The 20,738-nt window shown below is 54.3% G+C and overlaps 1 protein-coding gene across 3 annotated transcripts in view; it reads left to right on the forward strand.

Moving 5' to 3' along the window:
- The window catches only part of SERHL2 (serine hydrolase like 2), a 21,716-nt gene continuing 978 nt past the window's right edge, over positions 1-20,738 (forward strand). Inside the window, exons 1-11 of one of the 3 annotated variants that reach the window (XM_078449381.2) lie at positions 1-103; positions 1,037-1,186; positions 1,299-1,412; positions 1,795-1,836; positions 2,266-2,285; positions 2,753-2,827; positions 4,300-4,409; positions 5,073-5,152; positions 12,394-12,428; positions 18,780-18,862; positions 20,353-20,449. In XM_078449381.2, coding sequence (XP_078305507.1) covers positions 100-103; positions 1,037-1,186; positions 1,299-1,412; positions 1,795-1,836; positions 2,266-2,285; positions 2,753-2,827; positions 4,300-4,409; positions 5,073-5,152; positions 12,394-12,428; positions 18,780-18,862; positions 20,353-20,449 — 810 coding nt within the window. In that variant the 5' untranslated portion in view covers positions 1-99. The other 2 variants (XM_078449380.2, XM_078449382.1) reach the window with 2 other exon arrangements.

Genomic DNA, 20,738 nt, shown 5'->3' on the forward strand with positions numbered 1-20,738 from the left:
CCGGCCCGCGGGGGCGGGGTCTGAAGCTCAGAGGTTCTGACTACCGCTGGCGACCTTGTGGCGGAGTGACGGCCCCGTGCGCCCCGCAGGACGACTGTAATGGGTGAAGACGCCGCGCCCCGGGCCCCTTATGCCGGAGTGGGATGGGGGAGGCCACGCGTGCCCTTTCACCTGCCCCAGCTACTTACGACTGACCACGCCGCGTTCCCCGGTGTCGCGACTCCACCATTGGCACCCTCGACCCCGGAGCGGAAGTGGGAGCAGGCAGGACCGACCCGCGGGAGCCGGGGGCAGGACAGGGCTACACGTGGCCTCTCAGGGGTCTGAGAGCCCAAGAAATAAGCGCGGGGGCGCGGGGAGTTCACGGGTGGGCCCGGCGGGTGGGCTAGCGGGGTGAAAAGGTCAGCGCCAGGCGGTGGAGAAGGCAGCCGGCCCAGAGCAGAACAGAGACAGCGTGGGGCTGGGTGGTCGGGACTGGGGTCCTGGGGCTGTGCCGCCTGCGCCAGATCCTGGCCCTGCTTCAGTCTCCGTGGTGACCTTGGGCATGAATCGCACCTCCCCGTGCCTCGGTTTACCGGTTTGCCAAGGGAATGTGATCATGATCAGATTTACTGTGAGGAAGCGAGGAGAGGGGCCATCCCATCTGCCCTTCTGAAAGTTTAGAGCATGTTGTTGGTACTCTGTTGACGCCAGCTTTACAGAAAAGAAACCTGGGGCTCAGGAGGTTTTTTTAGTAACTGGCCCATGGTGCCACAGCCAGCAGGTGGCAGAGCCGGGGTCTAGCCGATTTCCCCAGCCAGTTCCGTAAAGTTCTGTCGGTTTTCCTCATTCAGGGGACCCAGTTTACCTTTCCTTCCTCTGGGTATGCCCCAACCCACCTCACGCTCTCTCCTGGTAAGCCCCAGAGGGCAGTGTGGGAATCTGAGCCTCCCTGGGCTGTGCTGGGAGTGCTGTGAGTCCCGACACGTTGGGACACTGACGAGGCGCTCAGAAAGTGCCGGCTTCATGGATGAGTGGGTGGGTGGCTGTCTTCTAGGTCTGACATCAGAGATGAAGCTGGCTGTGCCCTGGGGACACATCGCTGCCAAACTCTGGGGCTCCCGGCAGGGCCCCCCGGTTCTTTGCCTGCACGGCTGGCTGGACAATGCCAACTCCTTTGACAGACTCATCCCTCTTCTCCCAAAAGGTAGGGCTGAAGGGAAGCCGAGGGGCAGCAGGGCATAGACTGCAGGAGAGTGAGAGGTGGGGGGAGACGTCTGACCTAGGTGCCTTCTCCTAACCCCTGTCTCTCGTCTCAGACTTTCATTACGTTGCCATGGATTTCGGGGGACATGGGCTCTCATCGCATTACAGCCCAGGTCTCCCGTATTACCAGCAAAACTTTGTGATTGAGGTCCAGAGAGTTGTAGCAGGTAAATAAGAGGCCGAGTGTGTGTGTGTGTGTGTGTGTGTGTGTGTGTGTGTGTGTAGGGGTGCACTGGGGACATCCCCTGTCCTCTCTGGAGTGGGGTGTGGTAACCAGGTAGCGATCCCGGCCTGGGAGTGACCTGGGGTCTGGCCTTAGTCGTGCCACGAATTCATGGGTGACTCTGGGAGAGCTGGAGAGGGCTAGCCAAAGAAGAGCTCTATTCCTCCTGTGGGTTCCGCTCCCGCAGGGAAGCTGGGGTCCCTCTGAGCTAGTTTCCTGAGTGGGGCACCCCAGATGCTGGGGAAGGACGTCGTGACCTCAGGGACTGCAGGACAGAGGTTTGCGGGAGGCTGGGCCCATCCAAAGCTGGCTCCTTATGTTTTCAGCTTTGAAATGGAATCGTTTTTCCATCATGGGCCACAGTTTTGGTGAGTATACATTACACTTGGGCGGGCAGGGGGCTGACTGGGCTGGGGGGCTGCGAGGGAGGGAGAAAATCGGTACACCAGTACCCTGCACTTCTGGGCACTGCAAGGAGAGGGGAAGGGGTGTGCGGGCACTATGGGCGCTCTGCCCTTTGGCCTGAGGCAACTCCCCCAAGGGACATACGGCCCCAGAGGTGGCTGTCTTCCAACGTGACAAGAGAAATGTGGCCTTTTGAGTGGTTAGGTCTGACGAAGGGGCCATATGGCCCCAGGGAGGGAACCCCAAGTTTGACAGTGAATTAAGAGCCCCAGGGGGAGAGAGGAGCCAGGCCCCTAGCCTGGGGTGGGGCAGCCCTTGGGAGGAAGTTTTCGTAGGACTTCAAGAGCTGGGAGAATACCAGCCCACTCTTCTTTTGCCCCCCCCCCCCCCAGGTGGTATTGTGGGCGGAATGGTGAGTAGATGGCTTTGCAGTGACCACCTCTGGCCACCTTGGGTGCTCTGACAGGTGGCGGGGGGGGGCGGGAAGGGGGTGGTGGTTGCGGGGGAGAGCGGGAGAAAGAAGGGGACGGCGCCAGGAAAGGAAGTGTGTCCTCCTATCACAAATTTGAAGCCAGCATTTTATGACCTAGTGTCAGTTTGCTCTGTCACTGGCAGTAATCATTATTGTGGGGAGGTTGCTGAAACTGGAGATTCCTGATGGAGTTCAGAGTTTCCACATTCTTCATCCCCAGGGAGCCCTGGAATCTAGCCACAGCAGGAGGTGGACCTTGGTCTGAGTGTGGACCTTGGGGGGAGGGGAGAGGAGGCTACCCTGAAGGGAACAAAGACACTGGAAATACCAGTGTCCCCAGGGAAAAGCTGGAGTCTCATTGCCTTCTTCCTCTCCTACTCATTGTTTCCTTTTTGGGTCCCATCAAGTATTCCTGTACCTTCCCCGAGATGGTGGATAAACTTATCTTGCTGGACGCGTTGCCATGTGCCCTGGACTATAAAGTAAGAATAAAGGCTTTCATGCGTACCGTCATGGGGGAGACCCAGGCCCCCCGGTAGTGTCCTCAGCCCTGTCTCTTTGGTGGGTACCAGGGAGATGGGAGAAGGTGGCAGAGGGTAGACAAGGGGGGAATCAGAGAGGATCCCCACAGAGGACAGGGTTGTGCAGCCTATACCCCAAGGAGTGGGCAGAGAAAGGGGTTGCAGGGGTCTTTGTGATCCTTGGAAACCCTGTATGTGGCATGGCTACAGAATGCCAGATCAGTCATGAAGTGGCAGGGGACAGGGAGGGTAGGAACGGTGGATTGAGGAAGCTCTGGGGGCACACAGCTTGGCGAGGCCACCCGCATTCATGCTCAGTTGCATGCTTTTGCGCTGTGCACACACTGGACAACCGCACACAGCAGCCCTGAGTGCAGACCAATGGGAAAGTGCCGATCCCTCTCGCCGCTGCCACCAGTGACAACAAACAGTGCCGTCCCTGCATCTGAGTCCTGGCTCTGCCATTGACCTGCTGGGTGACCCTGGGCAAGCGACTTGGCCTATCCGGACCAAAATGAGATGGTTGGGCTGGATGACCTCAGAGGTGTCTGCCCCCTCTCTCACATTCGGTCATCCTGCTTCCCGAGGCCTCAGCACCTCGGTGATGACACAGCTTTGTCACCAACTCCAGTTTCTTATCTGTAAAATGGCCACAGATGCCAAAAGGGCATGAGCCACGCTGTCTTTTTATTACCACATGCCCAATCCCAGCATACAGTAAGTGCTCAGTAAGTGCTGGTTTCATGAGTAGATGGCCTGTGGGTTAACGTGAGGATCCAGTGAGACTTGGGCTGCTTTTCCTTCTTTATCTGAGTCACCGAACAACGTGCCCCAGGATCTTCCTCCCGGGGGTCTGGGTATCTGGTCCTCTTTGTCCTGCATTCTCAGGGGGTTGGATGGGAGCGTCACTTCCCACTGCTGCTCACGGAGCCGACCGTGGGCAGGGCTGGGATGCTCTCAGAGGGAGCTGGGTTGGGAATGGGCACACTCGAAGGGGGGGGCTGGAAGCCCCAAGTGCTCCGCTCGGCAGTCTCCTCTCCACCATTTAGAGTGAGAGCATTAATTAAACCAGATGAACTTGCCGACCCTGGGTGGTGCTTGACTTCCGGGCCTACTGCTGCACCTTTGCAAAGCTCCGGCAGTTGACCGAGGTTTCCTTTCCCTTCCATCCTCCTCCAACCTGATCCCTGCGGCTGTCTGACCCCGGGGGGGGGGTGGGGGGGTGGGGGGGTGGGCTGGCCTGGCTGTGACCGAGGCAGACAACTTGCCCTGATCACAGGACTAACTAGCAGGGGCTGATCCTGTGCCCCGCCCCCTCACTGGGTCAGAAGGACTCCCGGCTAAAGGGGGTGTATGGGGGGCGGGGGAGGAGCTGGCCCCTTTTGTCTGCAGCCCGGAGTCCTGCCCACCCAGCAGAACCTGCAACCCCCCAGGAATCGGAGAACTTGCTGACCTATAAGCGGAGAATGATAGAACACACGCTACAAATAGAGGCCTCCCAGAAGCCCCAGCGAGTGCTCAGCCCGGAGGAGATGTTGCAGGGGTGAGTGCAATCCGGGGAGACGGGGCTGTGGCGGAGCCGGAGGAGCTGTGGGATACCAAGGGAGGACATCTCTGGGGCACAGAGGGGGCATCTGTCTCCTCGCAGATGCACAGCAAGCCTGTTTCTCTCTGTGCTCCCCCTGGGCACCAGGCTGCCTGGCACTCTTCAGACACCCCAGCCGGGACTTGATCTGCCTCTTAATCCTCCCCGCTCTATAGCCACGCCCTTCATGTACCAGGACCCCTCTCCACACGTCCTCTGCCCCGCTTCTTCACCCTGTAATTCCTCCCTGGTCCTCTCTGCAGGCACCTTGCTAACTTCCCCACTCCTCCTTCCGGCCTCGGCTGGCTGCCTCTTCCGCTGGGACTCTGACTCCCCCAGGTCCACTTGCCCTGTAGGCAACTGAAGACCTGTGGTGGTGGCCGCTGGCGGGTTGCCTTTGTCCCTCCGGCACCTGGAAGTGTCGCTGGTAGTCAGGGATCTATAAATATTTGTGGTCTAAAGGGGTGAAAATACGCACACCTACGCACACTCACATACGCACCCTGCTGATGCGAACGTCCCCACCGACACATGCCTGTGTCCTCCGTGGGGCGGCCCTCCTCTCCTTTCCATCTGACCTCCCCTGCCCCAAGATGTTGAGCGTCCCTCTGTCTTCCCCAGGTTCCTGAAGAACAACAGTCACGTGGGTGAGGAATGTGCACGGCTTCTCCTGCAGAGAGGAACCACCCAGGTGGCCACAGGTAGGGACTGTCACCCTCCGAGACCGTCGCTTACTGGCACTGTTCTTATTGAGGAGCGATAGCTAAGCTCCAGGGCTGCTTGCTCTGGCCCTGGCATCACGCTAAGTGCTCAGCAAACAGTATCTCACGGAACCCCCCTGCTGCCCTATACTCACCCCCTCCAGAGCCAGAGAAACTGAGGCTCGGAAAGGCCAAGTGACTCACGCCAGCTCAGGCAGCTGAGAGTCGTCAGGTGTCTTTGGACTGAACGTTGGGGAATGTTCCAGCCATGCTGTGCTGGCCCGTGTGGTGGGTGCTGGTGTCCGAGGCTAAGGTTTGAGGCAGCGTGACTCAAAAGAGGTTTTTCAAAACGGACAAGCGGACAGGGTGCCTGGCAGGCTCAGTCAGTAGAGCACGTGACTCTTGATCTCAGGGTCGTGAGTGCCACCCCACGTTGGGCATGGAAAAAAAAGAAGGCGCGCCGTGGGGGGCTCAGTCGGTTAAGGGTCCGACTTCGGTTCAGGTCATGATCTCGCGGTTCATGGGTTCGAGCCCTGCTTCGGGCTCTGTGCTGACAGCTCAGAGCCTGGAGCCTGCTTCGGATTCCGGGTCTCCCTCTCTCTCTGCCCCTCCCCTGCTCTCACTCTGTCTGTCTCTCTCTCAAAAAGAAATAAACATAAAGGGGCGCCTGGGTGGCTCAGTCGACTAAGCGTCCGACTTCAGCTCAGGTCACCATCTCACAGTTCGTGGGTTCGAGCCCTGCGTCGGTCTCTGTGCTGACAGCTCAGAGCCTGGAGCCTGTTTCGGATTCTGTGTCTCCCTCTCTCTCTGACCCACCCCATTCATGCTCTATCTCTCTCTGTCTCAAAAATAAATAAACGTTTAAAAAAATAAAAAATAAAATAAACATTAAAAAAATAAATAAATAAAAATAAAATAAAGACCCCAATTTCCAACTATCCCCCTTTTACTAAAACAAATCTAATTGTAAGACAGCCTTAGAGTTTATGGGTCTGTGAATTAGTCATTTCCAATTAGAATACGGCCAGGTTTGTGCCAAATTACCAGAACCTGCAACAACAAACCGAATGAAGCCCAGGGTGCTTCTGTTAGCACTGGTCTTCCCCCAAAAGTTGGAGGCTTCCCTGATCGACCCAAACAGCTCCCTGGTTTCCGGTTTCTTAGTCTTAGGGCCGGTCTCCTCTACTTGTGCGCGCATAAGAAACTAATTCAGACATATCAAGAGAATGCCATGTGGCCGTCTGAGACTCCGGTTTTCCTTAAATTTCCCCATTTAAGTAAGAAGCACTTACAAGTACAGACTCACGTGTACCACGCAGCGACTTCCTGGAGTGGCCCGTGGGGGGCTGTTAGTTTTTCGCGGGACCGTTCCCTCCTTTGAAGCGCGGTTCCCTGTGCCTTTTAGTTTCGGTTTTATTTTTAGAGTAAGGCTGAAATAAGATCTAAGGATATTAAGTGAGGCGGATCCAGGGGATGCTGCTCATGAGTGTCGCTTCCAAAGGGCCCTGAGACACTGTCTCACGTGTCTGGGTTTCTCCCAGAGAGGTCTCAGACCACCGGGGGAGCTCAGAGCACCGGACGGTCGATCCTTACGTGTGCCTCCCTGGCCAAGCCAATCACTAGTTACCTTACGAGATGGAAGTGGCTGTGGGACCGCCACACGGCTGGAGGAATAGCCTCAGACGCTTCCGCTAGGCCGGAAGGAGCAAGTGTCCCCTCCCTTCGGAGCTGAGTGATTCAGTCTCTCCTAATTCTAGCCAGAAAACTGACCCAAGCCTCACATTAATAACATCCATTAGTATAAGGCCAACTTCAAACAGTCTGTCCACTCCACCCTCTAGGTTACAGATCACCTTTAACAGCTCGAATAAAAGTCAGGACCGTCAACTCAAATTGAGGAGGTCCGGGTATCAGGAGAGCTCACCAGAGACACCTGTGAGGTGCTGAGAAGTCAGGGGCGGGGACGAGGGGCCCGTGCGGGCACCCAGCACCGAGTCCTGAGGACCCCCCGGGTGCACTCAGGCGAGCTGCTCTGATATCCTGCCGACCACGCCGAGACCTGTTAACACAACACGAATAAACAGGTATTTTCTCTTAGGGCATTTGCTCTTGAGGCACCTGCCCAGTGTCTGCTCGGGGCAGAAATAGAGATCATGCCTGGGAGTTCAGTGAAGCCATCCTGACCGCAGTCAAAGCTCTAAGTGTAGCTTCCCTGGGAGCCTAGGGGCAGGGCCCACAGCCATTCAAAGTCCAACATTTCCTTTATCATGGTTTTCTTTTTAACAAGAGGGAGGCTCTGGCACAGTTTTCACTGAAGGGTGGGGAGGTGGGGAGGAACCGCCTGAACTTGGCACTGGCTGCAGGGTGGGCCCCTGCTCAGGCTGGGGTCAGGGTGGCAATGGCAGGTGCTACTTGGCCAGCTCTTTGCTTTCTTGTCGCGGTTGGTTGAAGGTTTTTTGTTTTGTTTTGGTTTGGTTTTTTTTAACGTTTATTTATTTTTGAGACAGAGAGAGACAGAGCATGAACGGGGGAGGGTCAGAGAGAGGGAGACACAGAATCTGAAACAGGCTCCAGGCTCTGAGCTGTCAGCACAGCGCCCGACGCGGGGCTTGAACTCACGGACCGCGAGATCATGACCCGAGCTGAAGTCGGCCGCTTAACCGACTGAGCCACCCAGGCGCCCCTGGTTGAAGGTTTTAAGGAGTCACCGGGACCTGGTTCCACTGGGGATGCCTGAAAACTACACATTTCTTTGGGAAAATGCCAGGAGTGTTTCAAGGTGGGATTCCCCCACTGGGTGCAGAGAGGGGACCATCTGGTGGCTGGCCTGCTGGGCATCTTCCTCTTATTCCTGGGGGTTCTTAGCCCAAGGGGTGAATATTCCCATTTTGCAGAAAGAGGGAGGGCTGGTTTCTAGAAAACAGATGCAGAAGATAACTGTCTACTCCGTGATGGTTTTCCTTCCTTCCCAAGCATATCGCGTTAAGGAGCGCCCGCCCTGGGAGAGCACGGGAAGGCAGGGGGTGGGCTGGAGCAGTCACCTGGTGAAGGTCCTTCTGGACAGCACTGTGGGCTCAGGGGCAGGAGAAAGGAGGGTGGCCGGGAGGTGGGAGGTTGGAGGAGGACAGAGGGGAAGACCTCGTGGGCACGCTGAGCAACAGGTGGTGAAGGTGAAGGTGAAGGTGCCCAAGGTGGTGGGTGGGGACCCACTGAAAGGTGGTAGCCGCGCCCCCTGCCGCCACCACCCCGAGCGAGACTCTGCAGAGTCCAGTTCTAGAACAATCTGGAAGGTGGCAGGGGAGGCCAAGTGGGGCTGGAGTCGGGAGCTGGGTCTGGAGATGAGAGGGGAACCGAAGCAGGGGCCCTGGGCACGGAAAACGACTTTGTCTCTGTGAGGGAGAACCGTTTCTGTCCTGCGGAGCCGACACTGAGTGTGTGGGTGTTTCCCACAGTGACCGACTCTTCCAGCTGGAGGTCCTGTGTCTCACTTATCTCAGTTCTGACACGACCCACCCACAGGTTAAGGGCTCAGTCCCACGAGGCTGCCCTCACTGTGGATGCCAGTTATAAGTCCAGGCTCCTACCTGTGCTTCTGACTCACTGGCTATAAATCTGGGGTTCCCTGGGAATGCAAGCTGGTGCAGCCACTCTGGAAAACAGTATGGGGCTTCCTCAAAAAACTAAAAACGGAACTACCTTACGACCCAGCGATGGCACTACTAGGCATTTATCCACGGGATACAGGGGTGCTGTTTCGAAGGGACACACGCACCCCAATGTTTATAGCAGCACTATCCACAATAGCCAGAGTAAGGAAAGAGCCCAAATGTCCATCGATGGATGAATGGAGAAAGAAGATGTGGTGTACACACACACACACACACACACACACACACACACAATGGAGTATTACTCGGCTATCAAAAAGAATGAGATCTTGGGGCGCCTGGGTGGCGCAGTCGGTTAAGCGCCGACTTCAGCCAGGTCACGATCTCGCGGTCCGTGAGTTCGAGCCCCGCGTCAGGCTCTAGGCTGATGGCTCGGAGCCTGGAGCCTGTTTCCGATTCTGTGTCTCCCTCTCTCTCTGACCCTCCCCCGTTCATGCTCTGTCTCTCTCTGTCCCAAAATAAATAAAAAACGTTGAAAAAAAAAATAAAAAAAAAAAAAAAAAAAAAGAATGAGATCTTGCCATTTGCAACTACGTGAATGGAACTGGAAGGTATTCTGCTAAGCGAAATTAGTCAGTCAGAGAAAGACAAAAATCATATGACTTCACTCACATGAGGACTTTAAGAGACAAAACAGATGAACGTAAGGGAAGGGAAACAAAAATAATATAAGAACAGGAAGGGGGACAAAACGTAAGAGACTCATACATATGGAGACCAAACTGAGGGTTACAGGAGGGGTTGTGGGAGGGGGGGAGGGGCTAAGTGGGGAAGGGGCACTAAGGAAGCTACTCCTGAAATCATTGTTGCACCATATGCTAGCTAATTTGGATGTAAATTAAAAAAAAAAATTAAAAAAAAACAAGCAAACAAATCTGGGGTTCCTTCCACCCACTCCTCAGTTTCAGAGGCTTACAGAACTTGGGAAACCCATTTACTCCCTAGGATACAGTTCATTATAAAGGATACACCTGAGGAACAGCCAGACGGGAGAGATCCAGAAGGCAGGGTGTGAGGGAGGGGTGCGGAGCGTCCACGCGTCCCCTGGGTGCACCGTTCTCCCAGCACCAATGTGCTCACCAGCCTGGGAAGCTCCCTGAACCCCCTAGTTGAGGGATTTTTTTAACGGAGGCTTCGCCGTGTAGACATGGTCCATCATCACAGTTTCTGGCCCCTCTCCCCTTCCCAGAGGATGGGGAGGTCGACGTAAAATTTCAGGCTTCTCATCACAGGTTGACCCTGAAGCCCACCAAGAGCCCCCTCATTAGGACCAAAGGTGCTCCTATCACCTAGGAAATTGCAAGGGATTCTGAAGCTCTGTGCCAGGACCTGGCCTCAAAGGCCAAATATTAGAACAAAAGATGCTCCTAGCACCTTTATTGCTTAGATTACACAGGCTTTAGGAGCTCTGGCCAGGAGCCAGGCCTGCAGACTAAAATATCTACTTCCTATTATATCACAACAGCACAGTCTTTATTGGCTGTGGCAGGAGACGGGTGGGGGGCGGTCTAGGGTTCTGATCACATCTCCCGCATTCGAAAGTATTTTCTTTTTTTTTTTTTTTTTTTTTTTTTTTTTAAACTTTTTTCTCAGCTGTCAGTTTTTCAACGTTTTTTATTTATTTTTGGGACAGAGAGAGACAGAGCATGAACGGGGGAGGGGCAGAGAGAGAGGGAGACACAGAATCGGAAACAGGCTCCAGGCTCCGAGCCATCAGCCCAGAGCCTGATGCGGGGCTCGAACTCACGGACCGCGAGATCGTGACCTGGCTGAAGTCGGACGCTTAACCGACTGCGCCACCCAGGCGCCCCTCGAAAGTATTTTCTTACGAATTGTATGTTTCCTGCGACTTGTTAGGGATTCCAAAAGTCTTGGAGGAGGTGTCGGCTCACAAGTCGCTGGCCCAGCTAGCCCGAGGGGCCCTAGCAGGCTCTGGGCAGGCCGAGCCCAGTCTCTCCTCTTTCCGGGGCTCACGCTGGCCTCATCCCTCTCAGTTCCTTCCCAATGAAACAGGTTGTTAAGGGAGTTAAGTCAGTGCAAAGCCCCGCTGAGCAGCTGCTGGCCCTGATGTCGTGGGACCTGAGTCTGAGAAGAGCACCAAGCAGCCTTCCAAAAAAGGGCTGCTTGCTCTTGGATCTGTTCGTGGAACTCCTCTAAGGGGTATCTGTGCTGGCCTGCTGGTCTGAGAAACACATTTCTGGCCTTCGAAAGTCTCACTGTCTCATGATGGGGCGGGGGGAGCAACAGAAAAGCAGCCAGGCTGTGGGCCTGCTGGGGCCTGTTTAGGATGTGCCCAGTGGAAGCAAGTCTTGGAATAGGAGGAGGATGTGGCCAAAGAGAAGCCATGGCCCAGGGCAGAGAAAACAGCTCGGTAGGAACCCCCAGGTACCTTGGGGGTCACCCCACCCTTAAGGTAACCCCCTTTCAAAGTTGTGTCACATCCTCTGAGCAGCTGGAGCCCAGGCCTGGAGGAAGGAGGAGGCAGCGAGCCCAGGTGGGGGCTCCGGGGTTGCCTGTGGTCCTGCACGGGCAGCGGGGGCTGGTTGTCTGTGCAGGGAGGTCACGGCCAGAGCCGAAGGTCACCCAGAGGCCTCAGCCTTGGTTTCATTAGGCCGAGATGATTACACGGTCCTCCCAAGTATTTTGAGTCCCAAATGCCTAAGAACCTCTAATAACAGTTAATCGTCTATATTTAAAACTATGTCTAAAAGTTCCATAATCTCTCTAATTAGAGGGGGAAACCTAACAATTATGGAAAAGAGCTCTCCTTAATGTTCCCATAATTGTTTCTCGGAAAGCCATTTTGTATTCAAACATCAGTTTTCCGGCAGGGAGACCTCACGCCCTTCCCCTGGTGGACCCCCCCACCCGTGCGTCCTGCCCAAGTACCCCTTCCTCCGGAGCTGATGGGGTGTACAAAGGGCTGGGCACGGATGCCAACCCAGTCGCCGTTTTGGTTTTGCTTTTTACGTGAATATTACTTTTTCGAACAGGTGCTACATGACGTGGTCTGAAACACAATGTACCATAAACAGCTGTGCGTGTCTCGCCGTGTCTTACCCCTTTCCCATCCTTGTGGCTCAGCTCACCCCCCCAGGATAACCCGCTTTTTAAGCGTGCTCATATCCTTCCAGTCCACCGTCAGGCTGCGGCAGAGAACCGAGGCTTGGCCAGCAGGTGGGACCACGGGTCTCCCAACCCTGCCAACCTTCTTCAACCTTCTGTCAACCTCTTTGACACTTAATGGCACTGATGCTTAGCCACTGGGTACTTCCTGGGGTTTAAAGATCACGCGATCACCTTAAGGTTCTCAGAGATGACAGCCACCATCCATCACCGTCCTGCACCGCTCTCTGGGGTGGCCCGAGGGACGTGCCCGGGTGGGCCACACTGGCCCGTGTCCGGGTGGCCGTGGCCAAGCTCTGCTGCCCTGGCTCGGTCCCAAGAGGACACGAGTGCAGGCTGAAGAAGGGCACCCCGGCTGGAAGGGCCCCGGGTCCCCAGGGAAGCCGTGCCGAGTCCCTCACCCCGACAGGCAGCACTGAGGCCCCCGTCCTTGTGCTTCCGTTCCAGGTCTGGTGCTGAGCAGAGACCGGAGGATCACTTTGGTGAGTGCTGCCATCTCCCTTTCTCTTTTGTTATCGCCGTCCCACATGTGTGGCACAATAGCCATCGTTTTACAATCACTCGTAAGTGTCCAGTTCAGTGGCGCTAAATACATTCACAATGTCCTACAACCATCATTGCCCCCAGAAAAACTCTGTCCCCACCGAACACCGGTTCTCCACCCTCCCCCCGTCCCTGGTGGCCACCGTTCTGTTTTCTCCGTATGAACTTGGCTGGTCTAGGGACCTCATCTAAGTGGAATCATGCAAAACGTGGCCTCCTGTGTCCGGCTTATTTCACTTACTGTTTCCAAAGCTCATCCGTGTTGTGGCAGGTGATGGAATTTCATTCCTCCCGTGACTGAGTAACATTCCGCTTGTCTGGATCGATCCACGCATCCGTCGATCGACACTTGTGTTGTGTCCCCCTTTCGGTGACTATGAACCATGCTGCTGTGAACACGGGTTATGAATATCGGTTCGAGCCCTTGCTTTCAATTTTTTTGGATCTACACCTAGGAGTGGAATTGCTGGGTCCCACGACGATCCCGTGTTTCACCTTTTTGAGAAAACGCCAGACTGCTTTGCGCAGCGGCGACCGTCTTCGTTCCCACCAGCCACGGGCAAGGGTTCCGATTTCTGCGCCACCTCACCAGCGCGCGTCACTTTCCTTTTCAAAAAATTTTCAGCCGTCCTGGCGGGTGTGAGGTGGTGCACAGCCTCTTTCGAATCGTTGGTCTCTTTGTGGCAAGGGCTGAGGTGGAGAGGGATCCCCAGGGGGGCCGGCACGAGTCGGGGCCGCACCAGGGTTTGCCCTGCACCTGGGAGACATGGAGGGACGCCGGTGGGAGGTGGCCACGGTGCAGCGGCCGCTCCTGGTCCTTCCAGGTGCCTTGCACGTGTGCCCGGGTAGTCCTCACTGCAGCCCCAGAGGAGGGACCTGTCGGCCCCTGCAGGCGAGGACACGAAGGCAGCCTGACGACTTGCCTGCGGTCAAGCAGCACCGTCGGTGGGGGCTGCACACCCACGAACGACTGAAAAACCATTACTGACACACAGGGGCCCACAGAGCAAAACGTGAACGTCAAGGCCCGCCGTTGGCCACGTTGAGGGCAGACTTTGCAGCCCCATTTGTGTTTTCGTGACTATGAATGTAGACGCCGACCTATTTTAGGGCTCTTTGTTTTTGCTGTTCGTTTAGGCTTTCACATAAGTGGTTGCAAATGCTTCCGTGGATGTGGATTAACTGGAAGGGCAGCAGGAGTTCAGGAAAGGCACACTGGCGGCGGGGGGGGGGGGGGGGGGGGGTGGGAGGGGGGCGGGCAGAAGGGGCAGTCAGAGGAGTTTCCTGGAGGAAGTGGGACGTGAGCCAGGTCCAGAGTGGCGGAATCGACCTGGGTAAGAAAGGGGAAGACTTTCCAGGTACCTGCTTACCACGTAGATAGGGGCTTAGAATAGGCTTAGAGCATGTGTTGAGATGGGGTTCCTGATGGAGGGTGTGAAGACCAGAAGGGGAGAGAGGGGCTGCATAACACGAGGCCTGGAAGCCAGCAGCCAGCCGGAGCTGTGCGACAGGGGCATTTGCAGAAACTCCACCACAGAGGCTGTGTGACCTTGGGCAAGCCACTTACCCGCTCCGAACCTGTCTTGTGTGCAAAAATGAAGTGCATTCATTGGTTTATTCATCCATGCAGCCAGTTAATGAAAAGCTAGGAGGTACCAGCCCCTATGCCCACCTTTGTGGGGTTGCTGTGTAGACTAGTTAAGGCCTGTGTGTTGAGCGCTCTAGCACATTGCTTTAGGTGCTCACAGACGGTGCTCTTAATGAGATTGTTTAAGAGAGTAACTTGTTTTGCACATGTGAGATGCTGTCATTAGAGGTAGGAACCTCTGGCCTCAGGTGGTCTCAGGGAGACCACTGAGAGTCGTCACCCAGGCCCAGATGTGGACATGAGGCCAGGACCAGGGCATTAGCCAAAGGGATGAGAATGTTTGACTTTTGGTTTTGATCCAACTGGGATCTGGTCTCAATATGGCGTGAGGTAGGGATCCATTTTCATTTTCCCCCCAGATGAATAGCCAGTTGGCCCATTACCAGTTATTGGGGGTCCTCCTAACCACTAAGACTCACTCATCGTGTTTTGTCTTCTGTGTGCTGGTCCTCAGGCTGGGAGCTAATTGCCAGATTCTAACCAGTGGGGTCCTGGAGGCCCCTGTTGGAAAGCTTCCCTCCAGAAAGAGTGATCCTGGCTGGACCCCTGACCTGAGCCAGGCAACCCTCTAGGCAGCAGGGCAGGGCCCCAACTCTCCATCGCTCCGCAGTGCGGGTTGGGTTGGTTACTTTTTGTGGCATTTGGAAACACCCCTTCCCCCTCCTAGGAGCACACAGCTGTTCTGCAGCGGGGTCATGGTCAGTCACAGTGCCCAAAATGGGAAGAGTGCCCACCGATTTGAAGTTTATGTTTGGAACATAGATACAAATTCTAAAATTTCATTTTAGAATTCCATTTTTTGTTCCACTGATCTTGTCACCATCTGAGAAATACCATTCTATTTTAATTCCTATTTCCTTCTAATTGTTTTGATAGTTAGTGGAACCAGTGCTCTCTCCTTGTTCTTCTTTTACACGTTTCCTTGGCTTTTATTGCATATTTTCACTTCCAAATGAAGTTTGGAATGATTGTCTTCTGCTAAAAATTATATTGGGATGGGGCATGTGGCTGGCTCAGTTGGTAGAACATGCAGCTCTTGATCTTGAGGTCGTGAGTTCAAACCCCATGTTGGGCATAAAGCTTACTTAAAGAAAGATTATATTAGGATAATACTGAGTTTGTAGAATACTTTGGGAATTTAGTTACTGTTAAAATTATGAATGGGTATCACTTATTCATAATAAAGGCACCACCTCAATTTAGTGGCTTTCAGGCAATGGGTTATCCATATGAAAAAGTACGATCCTAGATCATTGCCTCAAACTACACACAAAAATAATTCAAGATGGATCACAGATCATAACATGAGAGGTAAAACAGTAAAGGTTCTAAAGAAAACAGGGAATACCTTCATGACCTTGACGTAGACAATATATTTTAAATAAAACAACATACACATGTGAATCAATAAAAATATCGACAAACAGGTCTTTATTAAAATTTAGAATTTCTGTTCATCGTGGGGGCACCTGGGTGGCTCAGTGGGTTGAGTGTCTGACTCTTGATTTTGGCTCAGGTCATGATCCCAGGGTTGTGGGACTGAGCCATGCATTTGGCTCCATGCTGAGTGGAGATTCTCTCTCCCTCCCTCTGCTCCTTCCCCCCACTTGTGCTCATGCACACTCTCTTTCTCCCTCAAAAAGAAAAAAGTAATAACAATACTTTCTGTTCATCAAAAGACAATTTAAGAGAGTGAAAAGTCAAGCCACAGACTAAAAGAAGATATTTAAATGCATAGGTCTACTAGAGGACTCATACACATAATATACAAAGAGCTCTGACAAATCAGTAAGATAAAAACTAACAACCTCATTTTTAAAAACAGGCAAAAGATTTTAACAGGCACTTCAAGAAAAAGGCTAAGTGGGCAATCAACACATGAAAGGTGCTCATCATCGTTAATTAGGGCAATGCAAATCAAAAGACCAATGAGACACCTCTACATCACTGGAATAGCCAAAATCAAAACGCCTGACATCACTAAGTCTTTTTTTTTTTTTTTAAGTTTAGTTTTTGAGAGAGAGCGAGCAGTGGAGGGGCAGAGAGAGAGAGAGAATCCCAAGCAGGCTCTGCACTGTCAGCGCAGAATCTGGTGTGGGGCTTGAACTCACGGACCGTGAGATCATGACCTGAGCTGAAATCAAGAGTCAGACACGGACTGAGCCACCCAGGCGCCCCCTGACAACACCAAGTCTTACTCGGGGCATGGAGCAACCAGAATTCATCTACACTGCAGGAGGAAGTACAAATTGATGCAACCATTTGGAAAATTGGTGCAGAACTGCTAAAGCAAAATACAGGCAAATCCTGTGAGCCCGCAATTCCACTCCTAGGTGTAAACCTAGCAAAAATACGTGCCGTGTGCACGAAAGACACGTGTGGGGATGCTCACAACAGCTTCATTCGTAACAGTCCCAAGCTGGAACTCACCTACACGTCTTTGAACGACAGAATGCATAAGTTGTTATATATTCAGACACCGGAGCACCGCACAGGAACGAGGAAACCAACACACTCACAGAGCAAAAGAAGCCAGAAAGAAGAGAGCACTCTGTAGGATTGCATTTACCTGAAGCTCAAGCAGAGGCAAATTGATCTCTGGGGCTAGAGGTCTGAATAGTGACGTCCTTGGAGAACACTCCAGGGGGGAACCTGCTGGGTGCTGGCGACGTTCCAGGCTTCGATCTGGGTCACACAGAGCATTTACATGTGAAGGGCCATCACGAACCGACACATCGATCTGGGGACTTCGCCGTAAGTTACACTTGAATTACAAGAGAAAATGTGGGGTGCCTTGGTGGCTCAGCTGGTTGGGCGACTTCATTTCAGCGTAGGTCACGGTCTCACGTGATTTGCTCACAGCATGGAGCCTGCTTTGGATCCTGTCTCCCTCCCTCTGCCCCTCTCCAGCTCACGTACTCGCTCTCAAAAACAAACAAAAAGAGTCAAAAAAAATTTTACAAAAGAAAAATATACATTGGGAAGTGAAAGTGGACTAGGGAAAGAAGGTAAGAGGAGAGGGATGTAGACGCAGAGACAACCAAAAAAAAAAAAAGACAAGCACACCCAACAGCCTTTGCTCTTAAAGACTTTCTTGGAGAAATATCCTCCTATCGTGGCCTTGGAAGAAACCACTGCAAAACCCCAGCCTTGTGTTGCGCTTTCACGCCTGGAGACGTATGTGGAGGGAATATCCCTCGGTCTCTGCCTTGGGGACCAACACAGAATTGAGTCGAGGGCCTGAGCCCACAAGCCGGAGAGCCCCAGTTCGGCCAGAGAAGCCTATGGAAGCAAGGCGAAGAGGATGGGGGCTGGGGGCAGACACCTGAGCCGAGTCCTGGTGCCGTCTCCTGTTTGCTGTCGTGCATCTTTAGCCCGTGTGATCCTCCACCAAAGCACCGTTTTAATACGCCCATCAGCACGGGTCCCGGGGAGCCCCTCTGTGGGCAGGAGCCACCTTGGTGCTTTTCCTTGAGCTGGGCGCTCTGCCTGGAGGAGGGGGTGCAGCATGTCCGGGTCCTCGTAGACCGTTCATCTGGGAACGCCTGTTTCTGGAAGAGCACGCAAGGTCACTTTCGCCCAAGGAGCGGGAACTAGCTGGGAGGTCGGCGCAGAACAAGGGCAGTGTGCTCTCGTGGCTGTGACTGGAGGTGTGCCTGTGTGCACGTGTGTGCTCTCATGAGGATTTCATACTCGTCAAGGGGGTGGAGGAGTGTCGGGCACTTGACACAGTCAGCCCTCGTGGGAGCTTTGTGGAATTCATCCGCTCAGCACCCCTGTATCGAGCTCCTCCTATGGCACATCTCGAGTTCTGGGGCTGGGGCAGCACAGTCCGGTACAAGCATAACGTGAGCCTCGTGTAATTTCACGTCCTGGAGTAGCCATATTAGAGAAAAAAGAAACAGGTGAGACCAACTTTCGCATTTTTTAACTCCATGTATCCGAGATGTAGTCAGTATAAACATTTCAGATATTGGGCATTTTTTCATGCTGTCTTTGAAATCCTCTGTCCAGTTTCCACCTACAGCGCATCTCAGCTTGGACTAGCCCCATTTCGAGCACTCATAGCCACGTATGTGTCCCTTGTGGGACAGCACAGATCTGACGCCTTCAATGGTCATAAGACAGGGTGGTCCGGGCTATGATGGAGGCCTGCGGGGGCGGTGGGGACGTCGAGGTATATTCATTCTGCCCTGTGGCTTAAGCAGATTTCTTTCTCGTGGAAATGGCTGGTGCGGGCACACGGGCCACTGCCTGGCCCGGCAGCACTACAGGGCGGCCTGTGGATGGGGAAAGGGGTTTCGGGGCGAGGGGCCACACCTAGTCCTCAAATCTAGGCCCAGAAGCAGCCCGGGTCACTTTTCTGCATTTAGTCGCACAAACACACCAGGAGGTAAAGGGATTTGGAAACGTCTGGCTGGGCAGCCGTGAGCCCAGAAAGAGGGAGAACAGATTTAGGGGGAAAACCAGTCTGACCCGTGGGGTTTAGAGAGGCCTCTGTTGAGGTGACGTGTTTGGGTACTGGGGCAGATGGCCATGGTGGCCCCATGAGGCCCCCGCTGCCCCCAAGAGAGATGGGCTTCGCACCCACAGCAGCACCCGCTAACCTGTGGGAGGACTCACTGTGGTTTTGTCTCTGCAGCCAGAGTACAGCATCGATTTCATCAGCAGGGACCTGCTTGTGCCTTTCATCAGGAAGCTGCAGGCCCACATCCTGGTCATCAAGTAAGTTGGAGCCATGTGCCCGAGAGGCTCGACTGTCAGGAATCTCCGCGGCTCTAGGGGAAGGTTCCCAGTTCTACCAGCGAGACCTGGCCGTCATTTTTCATGGGTGGCTGCTCCCACTGCCCCAAGCAGTGGAAGGCAAAGCAAGGGGAGGGCTCGGGCAGCGGGTGGAGCGGATTCGAAGGCACCTCTCAACAGGGGTCTGCGAGGCAGGGGCCAGCGGGCCTGACAGCGGGACGCTCGCTCTACCGAATTCTCTAGCCACACCAGACCCCTTAGGGCCCCAGATCCGGGCTGCTCACCTGCCTTCCTCCCCACTCCCGGCGCCCGGCCGGAAGCAGTCCCACAGTGAACATCCTTCCGTGTGGCTTGGATGCCGCTTTCTGCTCTGCTGCGGCCAGCCTAGACTGTGGCATGCCTGAGGCAGGAACCCCGACTTCTGGGGACACGTGTGTCTCTGGTGCTGAGCACGGGGGTTTAGGAGGCAAATCCACACCACAGGGAAATATGCCGCACGTCCTCATTAGGACGGCCAGACTAAAAGATAACTGGTGTCGGCAAGGATGTGAGACACCAGGACCCTCGTGCTGGGGGGCTGTAACACAGAGCAGCCACTTGGAAAGCAGGCTGGCAATTTCCCAAGCCAGTGTTACCACAGGACCCGGCAACTGCACTCCCTGGGCATCTGTGTGCCCCACACAGGACCACACGACAGCTCGTACGTGACGGCTCAGAGCAGTGTTGTTCACAACGGCCCAGAGGTGGAGACGTCTGTCAGCCGGCGAGCAGATGAGCCAAGTACAGTACCTCCATACAGTGGGCTATGTTTTAGCCACAAAGGGGAACGAACTTGTACAGGCCACACGGGCGAGCCTTGGGAACATTATGTAAAGTGGAAGCCAGCCACACAAACCCACGTACCCACGTACGATTTGCTTCACATGCAAGTCCAGAGAGGAAAGTCTAGAGAGGGTTGATCAGTGGTTGCAGAAGACGGACTGGGCACTCTGTGTGTGTGTGTGGGGGGGGGGGGGGTAGGGGGGGGGAGAAAGAAAACTACGGGTTTGGGATGTTTGAGACAATAACAACTTCCTAAAACTGACCGTAGTGATGGTTGTACAACTCAAATATACTAACAAACATGGAATGGTACATGTTAAATGGGTGAAGTTCTCTCAGTAAAGATGTCGGGAGAGAAAGCATCAACTTAAGAGCCTGTCATCACCTCCTGGCCCTGCCATTCAGAGGCTGTGGCCACAGGCAGGTCCTGCAACTCGATGGAGTTGAACCCACAGCACTTGGCTCACGTTGGCCAGTGAGCCCCGAGTGCCCGCAGGTGCCCGGTGCCTCGACCCTGATTTACACCTGGGCTCTGAGGGAAACTCGGAGGCAAGCCCGGGCCTGTCTCCTCTCGGCCTGGAACCCAGGGCAGGGGCGAGGCACCGCAAGGTGGCCCTAAGGTGAGCCCTGATTTTTCTTTGGCTTTCCAGAGCAATGCAAGGGTTTTATAACGTGAGAAGAGAGAACGACGCTGACAAGGAGGCCCTAAATCTGGTGAAGGACATACTGAAATCTGTCCTAAAGGAGGTAGGTGTGCGGGGCTCAGCCAGGCTGGGGGTCAGCAGGGTCCTCACCCAGGCTCTGGTCTGGCCCCAGGTCTAATGGGTGACTGCCAGGAACTACCAGGCCTCACTCCCCACTGTGGCCAGTCCCTGGAGCCACATGTGACTCAGCACAGGAAACACATTTAATTGGCAGAATCTCCCAGTTTTATTGTCCTCACATATCCTGCAGGCCAAGCCCAACTGGGCCAGAGGCCATCCCACAATTTCTAGGGTGAGCAGGTGACCAGTTACATCAGTGGGTGATGGCTGCA

The sequence above is a fragment of the Panthera onca genome, chromosome B4 (genome assembly GCF_046562875.1).
Source record: "Panthera onca isolate mPanOnc1 chromosome B4, mPanOnc1 haplotype 2, whole genome shotgun sequence".
Taxonomy (NCBI): domain Eukaryota; kingdom Metazoa; phylum Chordata; class Mammalia; order Carnivora; family Felidae; genus Panthera; species Panthera onca.